The sequence below is a fragment of the Daphnia magna genome, linkage group LG3, assembly GCF_020631705.1.
Source record: "Daphnia magna isolate NIES linkage group LG3, ASM2063170v1.1, whole genome shotgun sequence".
Taxonomy (NCBI): Eukaryota; Metazoa; Arthropoda; class Branchiopoda; order Diplostraca; family Daphniidae; genus Daphnia; species Daphnia magna.
Window position 1 is genome coordinate 1,575,301 of NC_059184.1, and position 24,468 is coordinate 1,599,768.

General features: G+C 42.3%; 2 protein-coding genes across 15 annotated transcripts; both read left to right on the forward strand.

Moving 5' to 3' along the window:
• Positions 1-116: 116 nt before the first annotated feature.
• On the forward strand, positions 117-5,567 carry LOC116918597 (protein IMPACT-A). 3 transcript variants are annotated; one of them, XM_032924330.2, is made up of 8 exons: positions 117-200; positions 514-567; positions 833-965; positions 1,026-1,125; positions 1,187-1,447; positions 1,526-1,685; positions 2,260-2,432; positions 2,542-2,767. In XM_032924330.2, exons 2-8 carry the CDS (start codon positions 538-540, stop codon positions 2,675-2,677), a joined length of 993 nt encoding a protein of 330 aa, XP_032780221.2. In that variant the 5' UTR covers positions 117-200; positions 514-537; the 3' UTR covers positions 2,678-2,767. The 3 variants fall into 3 exon arrangements, with proteins under 3 accessions (XP_032780221.2, XP_032780222.2, XP_045026930.1); XM_032924331.2 differs by lacking the exons at positions 117-200; positions 2,542-2,767 and adding an exon at positions 5,370-5,567 and having other exon boundaries at positions 238-567; XM_045170995.1 differs by lacking the exon at positions 117-200 and having other exon boundaries at positions 241-567; positions 2,260-2,479.
• Positions 5,568-5,661: 94 nt separating this feature from the next.
• On the forward strand, positions 5,662-24,001 carry LOC116918596 (5'-AMP-activated protein kinase subunit gamma-1). Of its 12 annotated transcripts, none has more exons than XM_032924318.2 (15): positions 7,708-8,783; positions 13,823-13,940; positions 14,099-14,182; positions 14,715-14,899; positions 15,227-15,454; positions 15,534-15,582; positions 19,303-19,436; positions 19,770-19,818; positions 21,714-21,848; positions 21,921-22,073; positions 22,149-22,327; positions 22,388-22,591; positions 22,657-22,803; positions 22,863-22,956; positions 23,037-24,001. In XM_032924318.2, exons 1-15 carry the CDS (start codon positions 8,154-8,156, stop codon positions 23,279-23,281), a joined length of 2,634 nt encoding a protein of 877 aa, XP_032780209.2. In that variant the 5' UTR covers positions 7,708-8,153; the 3' UTR covers positions 23,282-24,001. The 12 variants fall into 12 exon arrangements, with proteins under 12 accessions (XP_032780218.2, XP_032780209.2, XP_032780208.2 ...); XM_032924317.2 differs by having other exon boundaries at positions 7,709-8,783; positions 23,025-24,001; XM_032924326.2 differs by lacking the exon at positions 7,708-8,783 and adding an exon at positions 9,736-9,755 and having other exon boundaries at positions 23,025-24,001.
• Positions 24,002-24,468: the final 467 nt, after the last annotated feature.

A 24,468-nucleotide genomic window follows, 5' to 3' on the forward strand; every position in this document is an offset into this window, starting at 1 on the left:
CCTTTTTTGTTTCCGAAAACTTCAACCCGACCAGTCCAAAATGCACACGTATTTTGCTTAAATTTTCGAGACTGGCTCTAATTGGTTTTGAACGTTTTGGCGGGATTACATTTCCGGGTTGGCGAAAATCTCGCTAGAGGTGCTAGTCACTGTTTTGACAGTAAGAACGCATCAGTCGACACGGAGTTTCTAAAAAAAAGGTAACGTTTGTTTTCTTGCTCCCGTTCTTTACCGAATAACTTTTTTTTACCTTTTTTTTTACGTGAGGAACACTATTGTATGTTAGGACCGATCTGATTATGTATGAATACTGAGAAAATCAACAAAAAAGTTGCAGAGGATTGATTTAAACAAATATCAGTAAAAGACAAGAAAATCACGTTTTTGGGGGGTTTTTTCTTAGTTTTATTGGTCTTGTTTAACTTCATAAAATTTTTTAATTTCCCGATCAGTATTCTAGTTGTTTAGCAATTTCCTTGACAAAAGATAAACCAAAAGTATTTTTTTATTAAGAAAGTGACCCATCAACTACATTAAATGGATCAGGAAGAAAATTTGTCCACACAGGTAATCCACACCTCTGTGATTCAGTTTATACAATTATTGTAAAGTTTACCTTGTGGTTTGGAAAGGAAAATATCACCTTTGTATTGTTTTCATTCCAGTGTACAGCAGATATAGTCTGCTCCGGCTGTAAGCTGTTGACTAAACTTGGAATGAAAAAGACACAAAGCTGATATGTTCCATTCCAAATCACCAGGCATGAACGTGAACAATAAAATAAATCATACCTATTTTTAAAGGTGGCATTTTACAATCATATCTCATTTAGGTTGATGAAATTGAAGCTCTTTCAGCCATATATCCTGATGAATGGAAAATAGAAGATGAGGCATTCAGAACATTTAGTGCAACAATAACTGAAAACAACAGAACTGCAACACTTCTCATCACCTTGCCAGCAGGTATAATTATTCTTGAGATTTCCTACATGAAAGTTAATAATGTCAACAAGGTTTTTACAGAATATCCAGCCACATCACCTCCATTCTACCTTTTGACGGCACCATGGATGAAAGAACAGGACAGAGATGAAATCTACAATCAGTTGGAACAAGTATACCTGTAGGTTATTTCTGTCACATTGTTGAAAGAAATGGTTTACTCAATGTTAAATTTTTACTAGAGACCATGCTGGAGAAAGTATTCTTCACCTTTGGATTGAAAAATTACGAGAACTATTGCAAGTTGTGAATCCAACTACTGACCAGGTTGTCCATGAGACAGTGGCACTGGTCGAAGATGACATTCCAACAAAGTTTCGTGTTTTAGAAAATGAGGGTTCGGATCAAGAATGCCCACCTATAACGAGTGCCGACCCGTTTACAGAAAGAAAAAGCACCTTTCAGGGTCACGTAGCTACCGTAACCAACACCACCCAAGTCAAGTACGATTAAAACACATCTATCATATATCGTTATATCTAGAAATTATCAAGTTTTTATTTCATTGCCGAATCCTTTAGGTTGGTTTTGGCCAAGTTGTACGAAAATCGTAAGATTGCCCAAGCTACACACAACATCTACGCTTACAGAATATACAATGAACAGACGAAAATGTGGCTTCAAGATTGTGATGATGATGGCGAAACTCACGCCGGTGGACGTTTGATGCATCTACTTCAGGTATTGAATTGTACAGATACTCGCAAGAGGTTCTGTTATCTATTACAGTCAGATTAACCCGACAATTCGGCTTTACTATTCCTTTACGTAAATATCCGCTCTTGTCGATGTTTTGTTATATGGTGTTTGCGCTAACACGTGGTTGGTTGTTAGCTTGTATTTTCTTACGTTTTATGTCTGTCCAAAAATCTATATTTCACGTCCGCAAAAACTAACGATGTTTTACCAAAGCATAAGAAGGTTGTCCTGCAGCCGTCATTGTTGTTGTAATCAAGCCGTTCACCTTTGACATCTCCCTAAGAGGAGGGGCTTATCGTCCAATGGGGAAAAAAAGTGGAAGATTGGGTGGGTCGACGCGAAGCTATACGATAGTACCTCTAATGAGAAACCTGTCAGTTGTACCTAAGCATAAAGATACACTAAATAACAATGTCTGTACTCATTATTTTGGTTTTTTGTTGTTACGTAAATAGCCTGTCGTCTTGGTAACGGTTTCCTTCATCTGTTAGATCTTTTCTTATTTGATGTTTGCGTCGAAATCTCCTTGATTTATATTCGTTTGTTTCTTTCGCAGATTTTAGACGTAAAAAACGTCATCGTAGTCGTTTCCCGTTGGTTTGGAGGCATTCTGCTTGGTGGTGACCGTTTTAAGCTTATCAACAACGCGGCACGTGACGCCCTTGAGCTGGGCACTTACATCGCTTCGTCCGGCAATGACGATGTGACCAAGAAGAAAAATAAGAAAAGGTAGAACGCCATAAAAACATTCAAAGAAAGACGCGCACTTCCCATGGGTACAAAGATTCCATCGTTTCCTTTGTTCTTTCACCGACTGTTTCTTGTTTCAATCCTTTAGACTTGTTCTATATCGAATTGTGCCTTTGCACCATCGGCTTGCCACGGCTACGCCGCACTTCTCAGTAGAACCTCTAAAGCACCCAATGTTTTCTTCGCCTTCTCGTTTATTGATTAGATTATTGGGCCTTTCGTGACTCTGCTTCCCTCAGATCGAGCGAAGCAAAGTGAGAAAGAAAAAGCAGCATACACATCACAACATAAAATACACGATATCATTGATCGTAGGCTTTACACTCGAACGAGTTTACGCTACGTGGAAACCCTAAGCCCTTTTTTGTGCATATTAGCGACCGTGTTTGTCACTCATGTGATAACGCATCGTTGATCGATTCCCCGTTTTTTCCATGCTGAAACATTAGCAGATATAGACAGACCGTGCGTAGGTGTACGTGCGGATAAGAAGGAAGTCTAGCCCGACCACTGCGCCGCTTTTCCCTTGCTGTTAGGAGTCTTCCGTTCGTTGGATACGCCACCGATTTGAAACTCCACCCCGCCTACCCTTGCCCCCTATCTCGCTGGATGGGCAGGGGCGTTCTGCGCCCTCCACCACGAAACGAGTCGGTACACTTTTCTTCTTTCTGTTAGGAATCGGTTAGGTTGCTGCTACCTTACGTGTCAGGCCAGTCGATCCTGAGTCGCTGTCTTACTCGCATCGAAGCGGAAATTTTCGTGCGTCAAAAAGCATTTAAAGTTCTACAGTATTGATAGTCATGAAAACAGCGTTGCGCTGTTCGTTTGTTTTCTTTTTCCTTCTCTTCTATTTATTTGTTTCCATTAGTCTTTTGTCTACACCGGCGTGAAGTTATTGCTGGATGTTATCGTTTTCTCATTTTTTTCGATTTGTTTGTTTGGAGGGCTATATCCGAAACAGATGGATTCATTCCTTTACTCGTCGACTTGATTTTAGTGTATTAATAACCTGTTTCTGCGTGTGTGCATTGAATACGTTCACCTTCTACAGTACGACATTGGCACGTGCCTTGTTCGCCATTTCCATGACTAGCGTCATTGCCAATCCTTGAAAGCAGGTATTTAAATTTCTTGGGCCGTCTTTGTGTCACATTGTCATAGAACTGTCTTTCACGCTCTGATGAAGCCAACATGTTAGAGCCAACTTTTCTTCTCTACACAGACAGCTTCAGGCTTCAGTTAGGAAGACCAAGCCTTGCGAATCGGGAAGCCGTAGATGAAGGCATTAAGGTATCGATCGGTTGAATTTTCCGCTTTCGAAATTCAGGGCGAAAATGTACAACAGAAAATGATAGAAGTTCATCCGCTTGTATAACTTACGCATACTATAAAAACCTTACGTCGCTTAAAAGATTTATCAACGACATTTCTTTGTAGAGCATTTTTATTTTCATGACGGGAGTTGATTAAATATCGTGATTTTTGTAGAGTTCTCGAGGAGAAAAGGTTTTACTGACATGCAGGATATGAAGTACCAAATGCTCCGTCGGTTTTCTAATAAATGGATTCGCGAGATATATGAGTTAGCGTCAAATGCTAAGGCGTGGCTCTACCGAGGGCTTCCGTGGACATTTCATATGTTTGACAAAGAAAAAGGACTTGGAAGAGTGGCAGCATGCGCTGGCAGGCCTGTTGCTGGGAGATCATTGATCGACCAAAAATGAACAAAGCGCTGGATCCCTCAGTAAAACCCTAGCGTCCCTATTCTAACTAGCCCCCCGTTTGTTTATCTTATCCAATCTCTTCTGTCAACTCCTATGATTTGTCTCTTTTTTTTTTTAACCGGCAACTACATACACAATTAGTGTTGAAGGGACGAGAATTGGCCACGTACAAACAAGCTCAAGTCATTAACGAGAAATTTGGTGATGCCGCGCAGGGTCCGAAAATCACCCGCGTTATAACTAGCCTATTCTGGCAATCGTCATTGCCTGTGGGAACGCGTCCAAATGTTACACATACGTACTACTGTTATTATTGTTCTTTTATTTCTTTTACTTCTGGCGACACTTATGTCCTTTTTTTGGTTTTCTTTACGATCGTGCGTTACGTTACATATTGTAGGGACTTGTCCCAGTTATTGATGGAGCTATTAAAGGGAAGTCTACGAGACTACTGTACGCGGCCACCACCGAGAGAGCTTATCGATTTAAGCATATAAGCGCCATCTTGTTGGGATCCTTCCTCTATTTTTTAAGGACGACGTCGTTTTTTTTTAGTCCCTCGGCGGTCAGCGTGGCTTGTTTGGCACGTGCTCGGTCGTTTCCCTCCTTACCACCGGCCTTAAAGAAGTCTGTTGACTGGTCAGTTTGGTCACCTTTGCAACTTTATCTTTCAATCTTCTATGTGGGAGAGTTCAAGTTTGAGGAAATGTTTGACCGTTTCGCTAATAGCGTTCGTGCAGATCCCGCAGGCTTTGAAACAAGTTGAGGAAAGCGCACTTTCTTTAGTAATGGATCTTTGATTATAATATGTTTATTTTCATTCAGCTTATGAGTATACGTTTTCTCGTCATGTTTTTTAACGATGGAGAGCTTTCGCCATTCTCGCTTTCCCTTTTGACTATACACAGCGATCGATTTAATCCTTCCATGTATAAACATGGGCAGACTCCCTAGAACGGAAAGTAATTTGCAATGTGTAGTAGCTGAGCTAACGAAGCGAAAGTTTCCTTGTCACTTAGAATCCAATCTAAAAGAGGGCAAAGCAATCTGGCCAAGTCTACTGGAGAGGAAAAGAACGCCCTTAGATACCATAATAAAAAAAAATAACATTATTGTTGATTGTTTTATTACATACTGGCCTCCCTGAAAATGAACGACCAATAAATTGTATTTGTGACATTTCATTTGGCAGTTTCGAGTGCTGTTTCTTCATCTACGAAAATTGGCGAGCAGGTGCCTGAGAGGTCCGTCGCTGGCGGAAGGAAAATGAAGGATCCATCCCTGGAGCAGAAGCTGATATTGTCCACGATCGACGATCGAGATGAGGGTGTCGACGTGTGTGATTTATCTCCAGACAAGGTGATCGTAGCGACCGTTTCGCCAAGCAGCCGGCGGCATCAGCTAATTCCTGGCCGCCAGTCGGTGACAAGATGGATAGGACGCAGCCATCCAGTCACAACTGATGTATGCGAAACAATTCCTGAAGAGACTTCAGGTGGATTTCAATTAGAAAATGAAGAAACACGGTCCCGACGACAAGTTGCAGTTACTCTTCCGCTGCCCAGACGTCACCATAAGCTCCTGCCTCTTCAGCATCTCTCTCTCAATCTTCGACAGGTAAGGCAGTGATTGATAAATTTTTTTTTTCTTCACTGTTTTATTACGTATTTGCCCTTGTAAGAGGAAAACTGGTTGCTGTGATATTTGCATAAGTGAGAACTGCAAAGTCCGTAAAGTGAAACTGCACATTTGTTGGATGGCCATTTGATTAGAAATGCAAGTCGCAATTGAGTGACCGAGATTATACAATTTTAAATGGTTGTACACTGCCAGTGGCATTTGTTTACATTGTTGGTTTCCTTGATATGATTTTTTACTGCGTCGTCCATGGGCAAGTTTGTGAGCCACGTGCAACGGTCACTGAACCTTTGAGCTATTTTTTGTCTTTTATCTTCAAGAGCTGTCAGTAGATTACACACTTAATCACTGCTGATCTTAACCTTTTTCGTTTATTGGTTGTTTGGCTAGCACGTGTCCCGACTCTCTCATTCAAGTGATAAGGAATGTTTTACAAATCGTTGTAATCAGACTAGAAACAAACAACAGCGAAAGAATAACCTTTTTTTGTGAATAGAGTTTCTCTGTTTGTTGACATCGTAGATGACTGCAGCTTTACTCTACGATATTTTTTTTCATTTTATCGTAGCTCTTTGGTTACCTTTTATGGTCATTTCTTTGTTGACTCTTTGACTTCAGGCCTTCAGAACATGACATTCGCGATTTTATTTGCCAAAGAGGAACTGTTTGAACTGGACGGTATCCAAATAGATTGGCGTCTCCCAATCTCCCGATTTGGGCGTAAATTAGTACAGCGTTATTCTTGCTTTGAAAAAGCATGGTGGCCATTTTGCGAAGAAAATCACGCAACGTCTTATGTACACACGAATGGGCACGTCCGGTAAACAATGCAGCAGACCACCACAGAAGCGGCCGACCCAAATGGTGAGCACTTTCCACTATGCCAAAACCTGGGGAAAACAGATTCACGTGGACGAGGCCATTTCACCTCCTCTATAAATAATTTGCCGATTGGTGTGGCTTGTGAACGTTTGCCGGCCCATGTCAGCCCACAGTATAGTCTAGAAGAAAATTGTGGTTTCCTGTTTTGCCATATTGTCAAATTGCCTCCTTTTTGTACGTGGCCGTTGGGAACACAGTCTCGATTGAAGATTGTAACGTCAACGATGTGCACAATTGACGTCAGAGCAATGAAGAACCAATGGCAAAATGGTCACTATTTCTCGTATCTCAGAGTCGATTCTTTTTCATTCCAAAGTCCAAATTGTATCTATTATAATTAAGGACTACCTCCTGATGGGTTGTTTATGTCTTGTTAAAGTTCGTTGAAAGCCGAGCGTCCACTACATTGAATGAAAAAATTGTGTCTACAAGATATTCTTGATATACTCCATTTTCTGATGCGCCGCGGGTTCAATTTCAGACTTGAAATTCCTTAAAGGAAATCACGAAACAGGAATGGACTTTTCAGACTGGTTTCGGTGGGTGGGTTACACCTTAATAACAAACAAGTTTTTTTCTTTTTCTCAAACTGCATTCTCATTCTTTTGTTTCCCTGGAAAAGAGATGCCTCCAACAACAAGTCTCTTCTGTTCTACCGTTTGTCACGACCGGCTGTAGAAAGGCCGGCCAAGAGACGTTAGCTTAGCAATGTTGCTGTCGGGTGTACATGCACTATTCAAGGTCATGTGTCCGTGCGCGCGGTTTTTAAATAGTTGTTAAAAAGGAAACCTCCTTCCCATCGGCACCCAACCCTCCCGCTAGACACGAGGCGGCAGACTACTTTATATAGTGTAACACACACACACACACACGCACACACACACCGATGTATAAGAGGATGCCTCTCCAATGCTTTGAGGCATGGTTGACTATCCACCTCCTCCCTACCCACCGAACACATCCACCATCTTTTCCTTTTTCGACTGCTAGTGCCACCATTCTACTGTTCTCTACACTTAATAGGTTTCTACTGCTCGAACCGTGCAGACGTGATAAATTTTCTCTCTCTGCCTTTTTTCTTTTGGTTTTTTTTTCTTGTGCTGCGTCTGTCGTGAGTGAAGAAAAGCAATACGAATTCTGCCATTCTACTCTTTATTCGTGTCATGTGACTGGCATCGCAACAATTGTCAAGTTTGACATTAAAGTTTTCGTCTGCGTTGCGTCTCCCTTGTCGAATTGCACATGTGTCAACAGTGACGCTTTTTCGTGGAATTGAAGGGAAATCTTTTTTGAACGCCCCTTCAAATCCGGCAATTGTTAGTACTGAATCGTTATCGACTGCCACGTGCATCGCCTTGGGGTTTCGAGCTACGTCTTTTTTTGCCATTGCGTATAGGAAGACGCAAAACCTGGCTGCCTCCCGAGGGCAAGTTTTTTTGTGTAAAATCAAAGCGCAATGGCGCTGTGGTCTTATTTCGGTGAAAGGAGAAGTTTCCGCAGGTCCTCTGATTCCAACCAAAATGTGGGCCGACGTCTAGTCAACGGCCAACAACTTCATCGAGGGCGCAGCGTTAGCGAAACCAACGACAGCGTTCTTGAAGATGTAGAAGAAGAGATTCCCAGTACAGAGTCAGGCTCATCGCCCACTGAAAGCAGCGTCTATCACAGTTTGCCCTCTTACCAGGGAAGTCTCCATCGCCATAACACTCTATTTAAACGCTGGATGGCCAGTCGAAATCGTTCAGTTGACGAGTCTGCCAGTTCAAATTCTCTTAATCGGCGTGGTGAATTGTTAAACGAGCCCGTTCGCGTTCACTATCATCGACGTCCTGTTCAAACCAACACCACCAATAATAACACCATTACCACCAGCATGTTCACACCGAACAGTAGGCAGCGTGTCCGGCATAGTTCGGCACCAGTTCCTAACCAACCTTTACGGCTTGATCCCAATTTCGTCGATAAAAATCTCATCGATGTTAAAGAAGATGCAAATGATGGCGGCGGCAATGAGTCAGAAGACAATGGGGGTCATTCAAACAAGACGGACATTTGGATTCCACGGAGGAACTACGTCTACAGAAAGGTATATATTTAACAACCACTCGATCACGCCCTCTGAATCTATCATTTCGCTCGCCTGTTTCTTTTTACAAAATGGGGCATGACATCACAGGTACGCTGTCGTTGACACGTATACATACGATGAATGATGACAACAATGCAGATGGGGGTTTCATCGCCAATCCATTTAGGGCGAATGTTCACGGATAGTTGTCTGTGCTCCTCACTAGATGTCTCTTATAGCATTCACCCCGCTTACAGCTTACAAGCTTTTGATTTAAAACAAAATTAATTTTTAAATCACCACGTGTTTTTCCTTTTGTTAAAAAAAAATGTGACCGAAAGAAAGAGGAAAAACATGCTTTGGGCAAAACATGTTATTTTATCCATTATGGTTTTGATTTTTTTTTCCTCCCAACTGTCAAATCTAAAAAAAGGTTGTGGTTTTACGAACGTCGTCGTATCAAATCCCCTTCTTGTATTTGCTGCTGACTAAGCAAATGCCATGCTGTGCTCTAGTTGGGTTTTTTTCAAACTGGCCACCAACTGCTAACTTTCATCCGCACCCTGCTTTTTTTTTAAAGGAATTTATTCGTCGTTCAAAGTCGAAAACGTCCTTCAAGAAAGAAAACAAAAAAATTCTTTCAAGGCGATCGTCGCTTTTTATTCTATGCCCTGAAGTGTTGATTCTTCTCTCATCTCTGTGAAATTTTGGCATCGATTTTGTTGCAATCGTTTATATGCCCTGGCTGATGAAAATTTGTTGAGTGATCCATGTGAGATTAGATCGCGATTCCATGTGTTATCACGGTAAACAGGCGGGCTCAGAGTCTTTTGATAAGCATTTGTCGTGCCTTGGTTTAATCGGTAGTGCTGATGTTTATGTAACTAGTTTTGCCAGTTAACAGGTCTCCGTTTTTGTAGTCGGTTCCCAGGCTCCATAGTTACTAACGAATCGGATATTCTTCATCAAACCTATTTTCATAACGATTTGGTATTTCTTTTTCGTTTTTACTACTTCGAGTTCCCTTTATCCGATTCAAGCCGGCTGATTGCCAACAGATTCGCTTGGTCTACGTGACTCGACTGGATCCAAGGTTTGCACTTCTAATGCGAACATACAGCAAGACGCACGTTTTCGTGATTCTAAGGCTGGGAAGGTCAAAATCAACCAATTGTCCAACCAAGGTGTCATGTCAACACCTTGAGAAAAACCAGACACTTTGTCGAATTGGATTAGGGCTTTTTACATTCGGGGAAAACAAAATTATTTGTTTACAGTCTCGTGTAATTTGTCTCATTGGTGGTTTCCATGACGACTATCGAATTGCTGTTTCCATGTAGGTGTGCATCGAACACCTTACCTTGCATATCGGTATTCCTGACTTTGAGTCCCCTTTCTAATCCACTAACCCACAGAGCATTTCACCTGTCTTTTATTTATTATTAGCGTTTATTCCCCTCTTTTCGCAAGTGTGTCTTGTTGGACTAGCGGCGGTCATAAAAAACCATAAAAGGATTGACGGCCCTGCAGACTGGGTCGTGAACGAAAAACCACCGGGCACTAGAAAGGATTTTCCCGTCTTGCGACACTGTTGACTTTCTAGTCACACTCGATTATACCTACTTATAAACTGTGTACGTGCATCGCTTTTCCACGTTAGGGTTACCGTTCGAACTTTGGCAGTATCGTTAAACGTCGCGTTCCGTCAGGTTCTTGGGACCGTAAAATCCCATTTGGATATTAAAGCGGACTAGATTTTCTTTTAGAACAAGGGATGATCAAGCCGTTGTTGTCTTAAATGGTATACTTTCCCTCTTTTGAAAGTCTGAATATCACGAACAAATGAACGACTCATCCCGACAAGGTTTTGCCAAACGCGTGTAATTAAACAAAAATTCCAGGTCAACAGACGGTCGGCAACTTTCTTTACTATTAAATACTTTCAAAGAAATGTGAAATTTTGGTTTCGCTGGGAGGTGCTCATTTGCCTTTGGCTACTTTGTTTTTGTTCTAACCCGCGGGTTGGAATCCGCGTATCTCTTTGGTTACTAAGATCGTGCGCACGCATTTCCTCACGCTTTTTTCACGGTCGACGGGGAGAATGAGAGGAATCCGCGCATGCACATATGCTACATGTACGGCTCCTCCTCCACCCTACACCGTCGTTACTCTGTGTTGCTCTTAAACACATGACGATGTGCCAGCTTGCGGGGGCATCGTCAGCAACGGGTTAATAGAAAAAAAGCGTTGGCTTATCCCAGTTTGTGGGCATCTTCGGTCAGATCACGTAGTCCATGTGTGAGTGTCGACAGAAATTCAGTGTCTCATTGTTCGGTATTGTGCAAACAGTTACATTGCGTAGCCTTATGTGTACTCGTCGGGGTAGTACATGTCGATGGTGAAAGTTGAAATCAATAGTCGACCCCTGTGTTAGTTTTAGGCAAAGCTTGGAAAATTGCGCTATTAAAAAGTTCTTTTTAGTCGCTTTCAAGCTAGCAAAAAGCGTGCAATGAATCGCTGCTTAGCTTGCCCTACCGGCAATCACACTTTGAGCGATGGTAGTTTGGTGAGTATGGCACGATGGCGTAACTGGGAACTGGAAAAACAATAAGCCTCTTCGTTATTCCAAAACGGGTTTTTTTGTTGGTTCAATTGGTTCAATCGAACTATCGATTCTTTGGTGGTGGCTGCCCGTATACTCATCAATGTTTTCAAACTTTGGAGAAACACTTTTGGTTTTTACCTATTCCTTGTGTGTTTTTTCAATCCTACTTTCCTTGCATTTCTGAGGCTGGAGGACTTGTGTTTCCTGTTGGTTTTTTTTATCGATTGTGGGTAAGAATGTTTGTTTCCTTAGTTAGTGAAAACATTTAGTTTTCCCCTTTTTTTTGGCTTTTCATCTTCTATATTTGCGCATGCGATTTTTGACTTTGAACTCCCCAAACAATGGTAACCTTAGTTTTGTTCGGTGGTAGTTGCATTGCGTGATCCAATCGATTGCACTTGTCAGATTTCATTTTTTTGTACGTGCCAGGATGCTATTAACTTTTCCATCCGTGGCGTCCTAGAAGCTTGACAAAAGAATCCAATCATTATATCCTTCCTCATATCAAAGTTCGAGGAAAGTGTTGATTCAATCACCCCGGAAATTGAATTGAGTACTCTCACTACTATTTTCAATTACGTTCTTTTTTACTTGATTGTCTGGGGTGATGAAAAATGAATTAAACAAGTCGCAAAAGTTTTCAGAAGTAAAAAAATTCATTATTCCTTTGTAACGTAAAAAAAAAGGCGAATAACTAGGTGACATTTACTATGTCATCAGTTGAACCCGTGGGAGTATTTTTTAGAATTGCCTTAATGTCTTATCGATCTGGGGTGGTGTATCGAGGACAAAGCCATAACTATTAATCTATTGACATTTTTCGTTTATATGCTAGTCCCGACACTAGTTTGGACTCGCCCATCCCAGTAATTTTTCAAATCCCTTTTTATTTGATTAAACAATGGCGGGTAAACTTGAAATAAATGAGGACGATTGTATTGGTTCAAGTATGCTTTACGACCATAAATTTATAGCTGCCTGACGTTTAGTTTAACAAATAGCATCGTAAACTACATAGGAAACATTTCGCGTGATATCAATGTCTAGTGTGTACCTCGTTCGTCTACGTGACAGTACCCTGGAGCCATGGAGAATATTGTTGTAGTAGCCAGGTATTGATCCCCGTATACTCGGTAGAGCAAGAGGCCTTTGTGTACTCCCACTCGTAATACAAATAGCTGTTCCCCAAAACATACGAATGTCAGACCTTGGAATTGTTTACATCCAACAGCTCAACAATAATTAATCTTTTCCTGCGAACGAATTCGAGCGTAGTCTGAAGTGACACGTTAGACTTTACGTTAGACAAAGGATTGCACGTTAAGTAAAACTAAACACCACGTTTCCTGTCGAACAGAAAAAGAGCTATCCTCTTTCCTGTCATGGTACCCTCCTTGTTATTTTAAGTTTTGGGCTTGTCCGTAAACACGTCGTTGGACTGGACTGTTCAGATAAAGTCACGCCGGCCCTCTCCCTCGAGATTTTTTAAATTTTTTTTTCTTGGCCCCGTGACAAGATCATTAGCTCAGCAGCCTCTCGTGACTGTCCTGGGTTCAAACAACCCCCGAAGCGTACAATGTCGATTCTTCAAAAACTTTGATCTTTCTTTTGATTCGTCAAAAACGTAAACCACTTCTGGGAATACATTGTCCCTTAATTTCTGCAGGGAATTCTCTTCCTGACATTTGCAATTTGCTGACCTAATCATCGAATGCCTTCCCCTGCCATTGTTCTTTTATCGGTTTCACTCACCGTCACCTTCCTTCTGGAATGATGAAGCCTGTCGACTAGATATGATTGATCGACTATTTGGCTTCACGCCCAAAACCCGACGGATGCGATTGACTCCCGCGTCAATTACGAGCGGGAGAATATGAACTCAATATCGATTACGGTTAGCGAAAAGGATACGGCTGAGAAATGGACTTGCAACTGACCCATTTAAGGCGATCATTTTACAATGACGCCATCGGTGTCTGGCAGCTAGCTCATATCTTAATCTATAGACATTTTAAAGTGGTTATGGAATACGTTTGAAAATTGTCAATTCCCTCCCGCCGAATGCCATTTTGGCGAGGGTAGGAAGTCATGGCCATGGAACTGTTGGCTTCATGCCCACTGGCTGACTTTGTCACGTACGCTTATCTGCAGAGCACCTATAATGTACCGTCGCATTGGAAAATTGTTGGTGAAGAAAGGCACGTTTAAAATAAGAAAATGTTAATTTTTGTTGTTGTTGTTGTCGGATTCCTGGTTAAAAACTTTGCGCTTTTGAATGTGAATGCCATTTTCTACTAGTGCGAGCTGAAGTAGAGACAGTCGGTTTGAATCGCTTCAATTTTTAATCGAACTTTCGAACAGCTCTTTCTATAAATATATTTCGCATAACTAACTTTTCATACTAAATTATTTTAAAAAAATACACGTTTTAATGTTTATTTATCGCTTCTAGTCTTCGCTCCCGCTACCCGTAATCGTGACCGAAGACGTGGACGCTTCAGAAGTGGACAGGAGCCGGAGTCCTAGCGGCGCTATGACCAGTCAGGACAGCGGAGCCAGGCCCCGAGCAGGTAGGAATTTAAGCATAGGAGAGACTTGACTTCCTGGTTCCCAAGAATATCGGTTTGTTTTTGTTAAAAATATTCTCCCCTCTTTTGGCTTTTATTTAAAAAATGTACTTCTTCAATAAGAGAATTGGGACGATGATGTGTAATGTGTAATGAACTAGGGACTTGGAGTATGCCTCAACCTAATCCCGGACGTCATGGTGCAACGCCGAGTTGCGCCATACCCTCCAGTTCAACGCTCATTGGTACAATTTATTAAATCTGCCCGCAACGCTTTTGTCTCTGTTTTTGTCGCTTTTTTGCTTTGCCCGACGTGGGTTTATTATTGTTCTTTCGTGTCAGTTAAGGGTCGTGAGTTAGGACGAAATGGTCCCAGCCTGCTGGGACTTGCCCTAAAATAAACAAAATGGCTCACCTGATTTGCCAAAAATAATCCCTTTTTCCAGCGAATTTCAAACTACAAAATACCGGATTGTGAATGCTAACCCAACCCAGTGTAACAATCCAGAAATAGAAACTCCTAACATTGTTGACAGTCCTGAGCGCTAAAAAACATGTTACAAAAATCCGATCGGGATATATTTTTTTCCGCATGCGCTAACATAACTGTTGTAATCTCTGATCTTGATAGTAATCAAAATTAATTGGATTGAACACAGTGTGGTACAGCATGTCAATCTTTATGTCATCGATTCGGAGCGGTCGTGCTTCTACTCGAACGTGACGTCCATGAACATCAACTAAATTCTAGTCTCTGCTTGATTTTATTGTTTGCAGCCGCCCACGAGGATCGTCTGCGTCGGAAATCTGGTGACGACGTCGGTTTATTCGGATCGCCCGGACGTCATAAGGCCCTTGGAAGCGCCCATATTTTTGAAGCATTTCGGCCGCGTTCCAAATCTGATGCTCAGCGTGCCATTAAGAAACCAAACATCATGAGTACAGTCAAGAACGCCGTTCAAGTGAGTTTCACCAATTTATAAAGTACAAGAAAAAACAAATTCAATTCGCAATTTTTATTAACTCTTTGAGACTGTGAAATCAGCTACTAGAACAAACAAGCACAAACTGTTGAAATGCTAGGTTACAAAACCTTCAATTTCAGAGTAGCGAAACAGACAATAAATTACATGGTTGCCGTTGCCATGGCCACAATCGACTTATTCTTTAAAAAAAAAAGCATGTGATTACAGTTTTTGAGACTGAATCAAATGGGAGTTGAGACTCAGGATCTATCTTCTCATGTGTATCGTTTTAGTGATTGAATCCGACCATATTCTCATGTACAGAACTCGCTGATGGGATCGCCAATTGTTGCCGGTCGTATTGCGTCACCCGGGAGTCCATCGTCTCTTCCCTACGATGTTCCTACCACATACGGAAGTGGAAATGGCGTCGCTGACAAAAACCGGACAAGATCCATCACGGAAGCCTCAACGTCGCGTGGACCCGTCTCTAAAGTCATGGACATGTTTCGTAATCGCTCGCAGAGTGTCACGTCGGATGACAAACGAAAAGTAATTAATCTGTTTAAGTTAACCACCATCATCGGTACGTTTCTAACTGTACGTCTTTATTTCCCATATTTGTTATTAGCAAAAAACGCAGCCGACCGTCATCATAAGCAACAATAACAACAGTCATGGTAAGTCTTAAATATAAAAAGAAATAGTCGTCCCTTTTCCTAGAAATATGAGGCGCTCCTACATTTAAAAAGAGATTCTGATCCCACGTTGCCAAAGAAGCCAAGCGTCGACAAAGTTCGATATCATTTATCGTAGTAAAAAAAGGGTTCACAGATGTCTACCGGTTCAATAACCTGTTCTGAAAGATTTCTTCTTTTTGTAACACAATGCTCGGTGAAGCCGATTTCCTTGTTGCTAGGGAGACTTAAAACAGTTAATGCCGCCGTGGGGGTCGTAAATTGGAAAATGTGGCACCTCCGCATTTTCTCACTGTGTTTCTTTTCTTTGGAAGTTTTTTCTCGTCTGGTGGCAATCAGAAAACAGTTCGACGCTGAAACTGTTTGTTCGCTCCCTGAGTTTTTGTGTTATTTACAGCATTTTAGATAAGATCCTTGCCTGTTTTGCGTATTTCCACTCATTTACTGAAGAGTTACAAAGAGACAATTCCTGTTGCATGTTGTCCCATTGCCTACGTGGTTTGCGTCACAGATTTAAGCCTCTCTTACTTTTTCGTGCGTACCCATAACCCGGCCTTCTTAAATAACTTGTTTACGCCTTTCACTCGGAACTCGAGTTGTGGAACTGATTCAACTCAAGAACAGCAACAGAGTCTGCAGCAGAGCCTTAGTGTATTTGGAAAAACATTCTCCATAGTTTCGATTGAAATCAAAGTTTCCTTGAAAATGGAAGGAAAAGGAGAGTTTTTTTCAATGGATGATTTGGAAACTGCTGTTTCCATGGCGTCTATTGCTGACGAAAGCTACCCTTCTCAAGTGTTTACAGAGCTTGAACCACTGGAAGTTGAAAGTGTAAACATACCCCAGAAAAGTAATGCCAGCACAATCAGCTTGCTGGGGTCATTGAGTACCATGGATGCCACAGAGAGTGTCAACTCCTTCCAGTACACAAACCTTTGCATGCCTGCTAACAGCTTCTCTAGCGTGGCACTAAAATCAGATGATCCTATGTGGCTGTCTTGCTTGACTCCTGAACCACCAATGACACCCCTGCCTAAGGTTGACCATGAGTTCATCAATGATTTGCTATCCTTGGTTGATGAAAATCCCGTGGCAGAGGCCTCTGTTGATTCACCGTCCAGTCTTCCGTTTCATCCTGAGCCTAATGCTATCCGTCAGCTTCCCCCACGCGCTAAAAGCTCTTCCAAAATAAGTGCCGAGTCGTTCCATCACTTGTTTTCGTTTGGGAAATCCCATTCGCATCCAAATGAGGAAACAAAAAGTGGCTCTGTTAAAATGGATTGCTCTATTGATGGCCAAAAGATGTCTGGAGAGAAAGGTCATCGCCACTTTTGGTCCCACAGGACGAAACACAGTAGCATTGAAGACAAAAAAAATGACTCGTCAAACTCTACGAGCCATTCGCATGGCAGTTCGCATATCTTACACGAACTGGGCCATTATCTACGACGCTTTTCACACAGCTCCAGTCATGATAAGGAAGTCGGAACGGAACCACCCCGTAAGCACAACCGTGTCCATCGTGTATCCTACAGCGAAGACAGCGAAAAGCCAGCTCCAATTGCGATGCGAGACCGTTCCCATTCGATGGGTGCGAAACCCAAAAAGCGCAATGATAAAACCAACACCAGCCCTCAAGCCGTCCAGACCGTTTACAATATATATGACACTATTGTTAAAGAAGGTAAATTATAGATTAATAAATAAGTTATGTTGGTTGCTAATCAACCGAGTTGAAGCTGTCGGCGCTAGATGGCTGAACCGGTTGTTTGGTAACGTTCAGTCACGCCGAGCAGACAAATTTCCCTGTAAGGTCGGTTGCTGTTGGGGAGAGCCCTCTTTGTTCCGGGTGCAAGAGCTGTTGGATCTTGTCGGTCAAGACGTGTGTAAAAGAGTCGGAAGGTAAAGAAAGGATGGAGGGTGTGTGGGATTGATCCAGTCACAGTTCCAAGTTCGATCGGTTGGGCCTGCCCACATGTCTTATCGTTTCTTGTAAATCTGTCTTACTTCTCTGTCATCGTGTCGTGTGGGTGCGCCCTTTGCCTTATCGGCACGAGGAGAGCGAGTGTATGTACCCTATACTGTCTCTCCGTCACGTCGTATTCAGATTCCGTATAGTCGTGCCAAGATCTAGTCAGGCCTAGATTTTCCGTCCCAAGTTCCTCGGATTGCTTTCCCCTTTGTTCAAGTGCTGAATTTGAAATGTTTCGTGCCAGTTTCGGCTCGTCCAACACGAAGAGAAATTTAAGATTGAAAGAGAGGCCGGCCAAAGATGACGACAAAATTGAAAAAGAAAAACGTCGTAAGTAGGGAATGTAATTAACATTGTTTCAGCAGTTGGATTTTGTTTTTTTCTTTCTCTCTTTCTGGAAAAGAAAATTGTTTGGCAATGCGAGTCACACGACCTTTGGTTGTCTCACCCTGACGAGATCCGACTGCTTAATGGAATTAACTAGTTTACGTTGGTCGACGTGATCACAAGCCAGGGAAGATGGATACAATGTATAAAAAGCCTAAGTAAATGCGTAAGAAATCGATAAAATTGTGATGATAGATACTTTATGCCCGCCAGTGAACCTTCCTTTCACATGCGCAGAGCGTGTGTTCATCGCCGATCTTTTGTTCTCGGTCGATGATTTCGTTCCAGCGTTTACAGAGCCAAAAAAAAAAATACGTTTGAAGCGTCACCGTTTTCCTTGTTGTCATTTTTAATTGTTATGCCAAAAACCCCGTGCACTATTGTCAGTAGCTTCTCGGCTGCCTGACACGTCGCAGGTGTACAGTTGAGGCTCGGCCATTTCGGACCTGTTCCAGTGGCCTTCCAAGGGCTATGGGACTATGCAATTCGTTGCCATCATTGCAATGTGGTTGTTTTCCGAAATGTTGCTGTCGTTGCTGTGCATCACGTCGTCCGGTCGATAGAGAGCAGGGTACTTCCCCGCTCAGATACGTTTTCCACTGGTCCTCACTGACATCCGTTGGCAGTGCGGCTCCCGATGCTCGGCGCCTTAACTTGCCCGTCTATTCCAAGGGCTGGAACTCGCCCGAGTGCCAACCAACATCGTTCGAACTTTCTCCACTCCTTGCCAACGATTCCGCCCGGGTTCAAATCGTCAAATCTCAGCCTTTATCGTTTACTAAAGTCCCCTGCCCGCCAACGTCAGAATGCCTCTCCAAAAATGCCGACAATGCAAGTGTTCGTGATTCATCATTGCTTGTTGAACGAGGAAATGAACTTAGGCCTCGCGTGCAATCGGATCTTTGTCCGATCTCGGTTAAATAGACCTCGTGTTACTCAAACGCATCCTCCTAGCCCTGGATTATCTGATTTTTGGAACGAATTGAGCCATACGCTGCATTTTTTACGCTTCCGGAATCCGGTCATGTGCGAAGTGAGCTACACAGCCAACTGCGCACCGGCTGCCCGTCTCTTCATTCCATCCCCGATCCACAAACCCTTTGTTTCTTTTCTTATGCTGACTCCGCCTCCTTCGCCCGCCCTATCAATCCATGCTACTTACTCGATCCGTCCTCCCTTCGCTGTCCGTTCTAGCCACAATTTCATCCGCGTTTCGAGTTTAAAAGAGAGATCTGGTACCTGAGTCCTCATGATGAGATTTTCACTTATCGAGAGCTAAGAAATGGATCACGATCCCATTGTTATCGTATGGATTTTTTTGTTTTTTATTTTCCTTTGTATAGGTGCTTTGATTAGGCGCGGCGATGATCGTCGAAGAGCATCCCTTGGCGCAGGAATTCCAGGAGCGCTACGCACTGGTGACAGCGCCTCGTTTGATCCCAATCATGCGGCCATTCTGTTCCGCGATTCCAGAGGAGTAAGTTTGAATTCTTCACTTTTTGGCAGCTATTAAGTAGTGCCGCGAACTGCGCAAAATGCTGTTATGGCGGCCCTGCATTATATTATAGAGGCAAAAAGCTGCCTGATTGTCTAATAAATGCAAAAGTTTCCCTAAAATCAGGAAAAGCTTTCGCTAAGCATTTTTTAAATAATGAGAAAACCTCCGTAGCAAATGAATACGAAATGAGCAAAATTTGTTTTTCGTTAGTTTTATTTAATAACGTATTCAATCAAGTTGTTTCTGTAACGTTTCCTGCTTTGACTCATTTCTAAAGAATGTGTTATTTTTTTTTTTCGTTTTGGTTTTCAGCTCCCAGTTGCCGATCCTTTCCTGGATAAACTGGATTTTGGGGATTTGGGTAAGGACAGTTGACTGTTTCGATGCACACATTCCACTCCTTACGCGGCCGAAAGAAGGCAGTGGATCAAAATGTGAATCACGAAAAGGAGAGGTGATTAGAGCTGGAGACTGATGGATGGGGTCAATCGTATCTACTGCGGGAACTGGCATTTGCCACCGTCGTAGGCTAATAACGTTGCCAAGATTCGAGTGTATAGCCCCGCCTCCCTTCTTTTTCTAAAATTAGATTTGACGCCAATACCTCTATCCTGGATGGAAGCCTCTGATCGTCCTTTTTGCGCCCGCCAAAAGTAGGACCGGCGACCCATCCAATAGCGGAACCCTCTTCTTCTCTGCCCACGCGCAAGCGCATAGCTATTTTATTATTAATCAACAATGTCATTACTTATATAGACAACACATGGTTGCCTACTCCCGTGGATCGAGCGAGATTCCGTAAGTTACGTTGTTGTGAGGAGGGCTAGCGAATTCAGGTCGGCGAATGTCACCTTGACTGGCCACGGCTGGCAGTGACAGTTGAAATCGAACTTCATGCCTAGCACTTTCGCGTTACTTCTTCAGTTGTGCTCATCTTGTTGGGTTTCGAGCATGGCGCCGCGAGTACTCACGTAAACCGTATCGAGCAAAAATAATCTTGAACTTTGGAATCGAATTCCCTGTCCGTCAGAAGTCACGCACACAGCCGACACTCGACGCTTAACCTGTGGTATGCTTGCGTTGCTTTACTCAACCGTTTGCAGTCTCGCCTCAACCAGACTAGCACCAAGTTCTCGTTAGACTAGCCAGTGGAAGAGCGCCGCGTGTACTTGATTTATGTCGGGAGCTGACGCCGTTTGTCCACAGATGGAACGCTGCCCATTTTGCAATGGAAGCCCTGAAGGCTACCATGCCATCAGTCGGTGAAAACTCGAACGTGTCCTCCGTTGAGGGTCGTCGTCGTCGTCGAAAACAACAACATCAACGACAGTTAGAAGAATAGCGACGGCCAAACAAAGAAGGATGGTGTGAATGTCGAAAAAATAGGCGGCGACGATTGTGAACTGGGGCGCCATGCTGTGTCTTCATTACTATTCCAACTACGTGACAGTTCGGATCCAAGGAGACGACGAGGAATATAGTGTGGACCAGATTAAAGAGTTTGAAGACGTGCAGCATCCAAATTGGAGGGAAATTTCCGATATTGCAGGTGTTTATGGGGAAACAGGTTCTCGTTGTTGAGACGGCGCAAATCACTTTGGGCTCGATGGTGGTATTGATCCTAGCTGTGTTTTATCGATGGTTGGCCATTCACCACGACGGTCATCAGCGCCAATGTTTTGACGAAGGGAAATGGGGGTGTCTGATGGGTTTTCACACTATTCTGTCAATCTACGACGCGAAGTGGTCTTGTACCTATTTATATTAAGATCATCTTGGACGTTGGCCAGGTCCATTATCTGGGCTCTCTACTCTGGGTTCAACATTACACGCTTCCATGTGGCGTGAAATCGGATTTAAATGTTATGAGCATTTCCTTTTTTTTCTTCTTCTTCTTATCAGTATTTATTTTACCATACCTGACAGCTGTATTGGCGTTCTGACAATGTTTTGGTTATTTCGCTATTTCCATCTCCTGATAAATCGATTGTCATGAACCATGCGTTGCAGGGAAAACACGAAGAGACTCGTACAAAGGCAGAATTATTCCGTCCGCCTTTAGATAATAAATTCACAGATTCTAATTTTAAATCTTGGTTCCGTGTGTGGTGTTAAAATCCGAAGTATCCATTTTTGGGATGCACCGCCACGAGCAAATTTTGTTTAGGGTGCCCTTCGTGTATTGTGATTATGAGTAAAATGTTGGATAGCAACGGCGCTTGATTGTAAATGAACATTTCAATGAATTTTCCATAGATGATGAAAACCAAATTTTCGTCAAGTTCTTCAAGTTCCACAAATGCTACGATCTCATACCGACCAGCGCCAAATTGGTCGTCTTCGACACACAGCTTCTAGTGAAAAAAGCTTTTTTCGCACTTGTTCATAACGGTAATTGCCAATCAAAGAAGGCTACCCGCTGTATGGTATAAAGTTATCATTTGTTTTCATTGCGATTGACAGGAGTTCGAGCTGCGCCATTGTGGGATAGCAAGAAACAAAGTTTTGTTGGCATGCTGACCATCACAGATTTCATCCGAATCTTGCAGATGTATTACAAGTCCCCATTGGTGCAAATGGAAGAACTGGAGGAGCACAAACTAGATACCTGGCGAAGTAAGTGGTCGATGCTTAACGGAAAAGCAACAACAATTTTAATCATGTGCATTTACCTTTGCTATTCCTCCACAGATGTTCTCCAGCAGGATTACAAAGGACTTCAGAGTATCAGCCCAGATGCTTCCCTTTTCGATGCGATTTACACGTTGATCAGCAATCGGATTCACCGATTGCCTGTTATCGATCCGCAAACAGGCAATGTCTTGTACATTGTCACACATAAAAGAATATTGCGTTTCCTCTTTCTATATGTAAGTTCCTCTAACATCGACTGTTTATTGTTCTTTATTTATCTTGGCTTGTTTGAACAGTTGAAGGATATGCCGAAACCAAGTTTCATGAATAAGACATTGAGAGAATTGAACATTGGCACTTACGTTAATGTCGAAACGGCCAGGCCGGATACGCCAATCATAACCGCGCTTACCAAATTCGTCGAAAGAAGAGTCTCTGCTTTACCCATTGTGGATGCGCAAGGCAGACTGGTCGATATCTACTCCAAATTTGACGTTATCGTAATTAAAATACTGTATGACAACGAGAGAAAAACAAAGGTTTGACTTTCCTGGTTTTATAACAGAATTTGGCTGCGGAGAAAACCTACAACAACTTGGACATTACCCTGACCCAAGCCAACGAGCATCGAAACACTTGGTTTGAGGGAGTTTCAAAATGCCACCTCGACGATTCCCTTGGTACCGTAATGGAAAAAATAGTTAGAGCCGAGGTAATTTAAGGATATTAAATGTTGGGTATGAATTTGATGTCAGCTTAACCATGTTTCAGGTTCATCGTCTTGTTGTCGTGGATAACGAAGATCACGTCATCGGCGTCATTTCGCTCTCTGATATTCTTTCAGAACTTGTTTTGAAACCAAGCCGTGAGTTTTTTTCATTTTTCTCCTCTACGATGAGAAGCTCGCATCATTATACGGTGAATTATTTTTAGTTTCATTTGCAGGCCATTCAAAGAAGAACAGTTTGTGTTCCGACGCCGAAAACACTGGCACTATACCAGAAGAAACGGGATCTGATGATGAAATTGAATTGGCATTCAAGGCGGAGACCTTGGACCAACCTTTAGCATCATGTGAGGATATAGCAATGATGGATGATGATGAAAGTTCAAGGGAATTACGGGATGCTCTGAATGGTGTCACCATGGCGGAAACCAATAAGCCAACCGTTGTTTATGTAGGAGAGTGATTGTGTTCATTGCACAGACATTGCGGCATATGTACACGTTGTTGTTTTTCCTTATCTTTCTTGTTGGATGTAACAACCTGAGTGTTTCGTACGTCAACCATCTGTGGGCGACTGCTTTTCATGCCGTAAACATTGTGATTGCAACTCACCATTTGCCCATTTGCAACGTTGTTCAATCTTTCCTCTTGTTCTTGCAACTGGGTAATTTGTTGATAATCAACAGCATGATATATATATATCTTTTCTCTTCTGATTCTAATCCCCGATGAGCAACACAAAATATTATACGTGTGGTATATACATAACATGAGAAGGGGGGCGAGAGGTGACATCCATACGAATCAATCGCTGGTTTCTGTTTGATAGAATTATCTCAATATTTCTTGATTTTGTTTCTGCGTTTTAAGTATTTCTCGTCCTCTTGTTGCCATACGTTACCATTTTGCCAAGTTTTTTTTTTACGAGCTTCTATGGTTCGCGGCTCTCCTTAAAAAAAAAGTGTGATTCATGAGTGGGCGCTTGAATATGTATAAATCTCTCTTTAACCCAATGTTCCTTTGTCTTTAATGTCAAACGATTTTGTACTTTTTGAGTACTTGTGCATATGAATAAGCAAATGGAACTAAAAAGAAATCAGGTGACCTGAGAAATCGCAAGGAAAAAAGATCGTGCGAGAGGGCTTATGTTCTTTGGAGAGATTAAATACAAATGTCGAAACTACGTTAATCATTTGCCGTCATTTCTTTTGTTTTTATACTTGTGAGATTGAAGGGCAGCTTAAGGACGAAATGTAGGATTAAAACATGACAGCTGATATTGAGGTTAGGAAACATACTGTGAAAAAGGAGCTAAAGAAAGAGCTTTTTCTGTACCAAAAATAGTCTCGAGCAGTTGAAACAAGGGTCTGCCGCTTACTTATGCACAGATGCCTAATATACCAATATTTGCTGTGTTAAAATTGCAAATTAAAGAAGATTTTATTATTTTTTTAAATCTTATCCCATTTCCTTACGCAAGCTAACAAACAATTGACTGGGAGGTGGAAATCTTAAATCTTTCACACAAAAAAATGTTTTTGTATTTTTCCTGTCATGGTTATTACACAAAGTTGGAAGTAGAAAATATTATCGTAAGACCATGAGGGATATTACGTTTTTGGCAACGGCAAATACCATCCCCATGTGATA

Excerpts from the sequence above, each read along its gene's own strand:
- LOC116918597 (XM_032924330.2), top strand. The coding sequence starts at position 538 with ATGGATCAGGAAGAAAATTTGTCCACACAG. Across the intron at positions 1,126-1,186 it reads CAGTTGGAACAAGTATACCT|AGACCATGCTGGAGAAAGTA; the intron begins GTAGGTTATTTC and ends AATTTTTACTAG. Across the intron at positions 1,686-2,259 it reads GTTTGATGCATCTACTTCAG|ATTTTAGACGTAAAAAACGT; the intron begins GTATTGAATTGT and ends TTTCTTTCGCAG.
- LOC116918596 (XM_032924317.2), top strand. The coding sequence starts at position 8,154 with ATGGCGCTGTGGTCTTATTTCGGTGAAAGGAGAAGTTTCCGCAGGTCC. Across the intron at positions 14,183-14,714 it reads CTCCAGTTCAACGCTCATTG|CCGCCCACGAGGATCGTCTG; the intron begins GTACAATTTATT and ends TATTGTTTGCAG. Across the intron at positions 22,074-22,148 it reads CAAACTAGATACCTGGCGAA|ATGTTCTCCAGCAGGATTAC; the intron begins GTAAGTGGTCGA and ends ATTCCTCCACAG.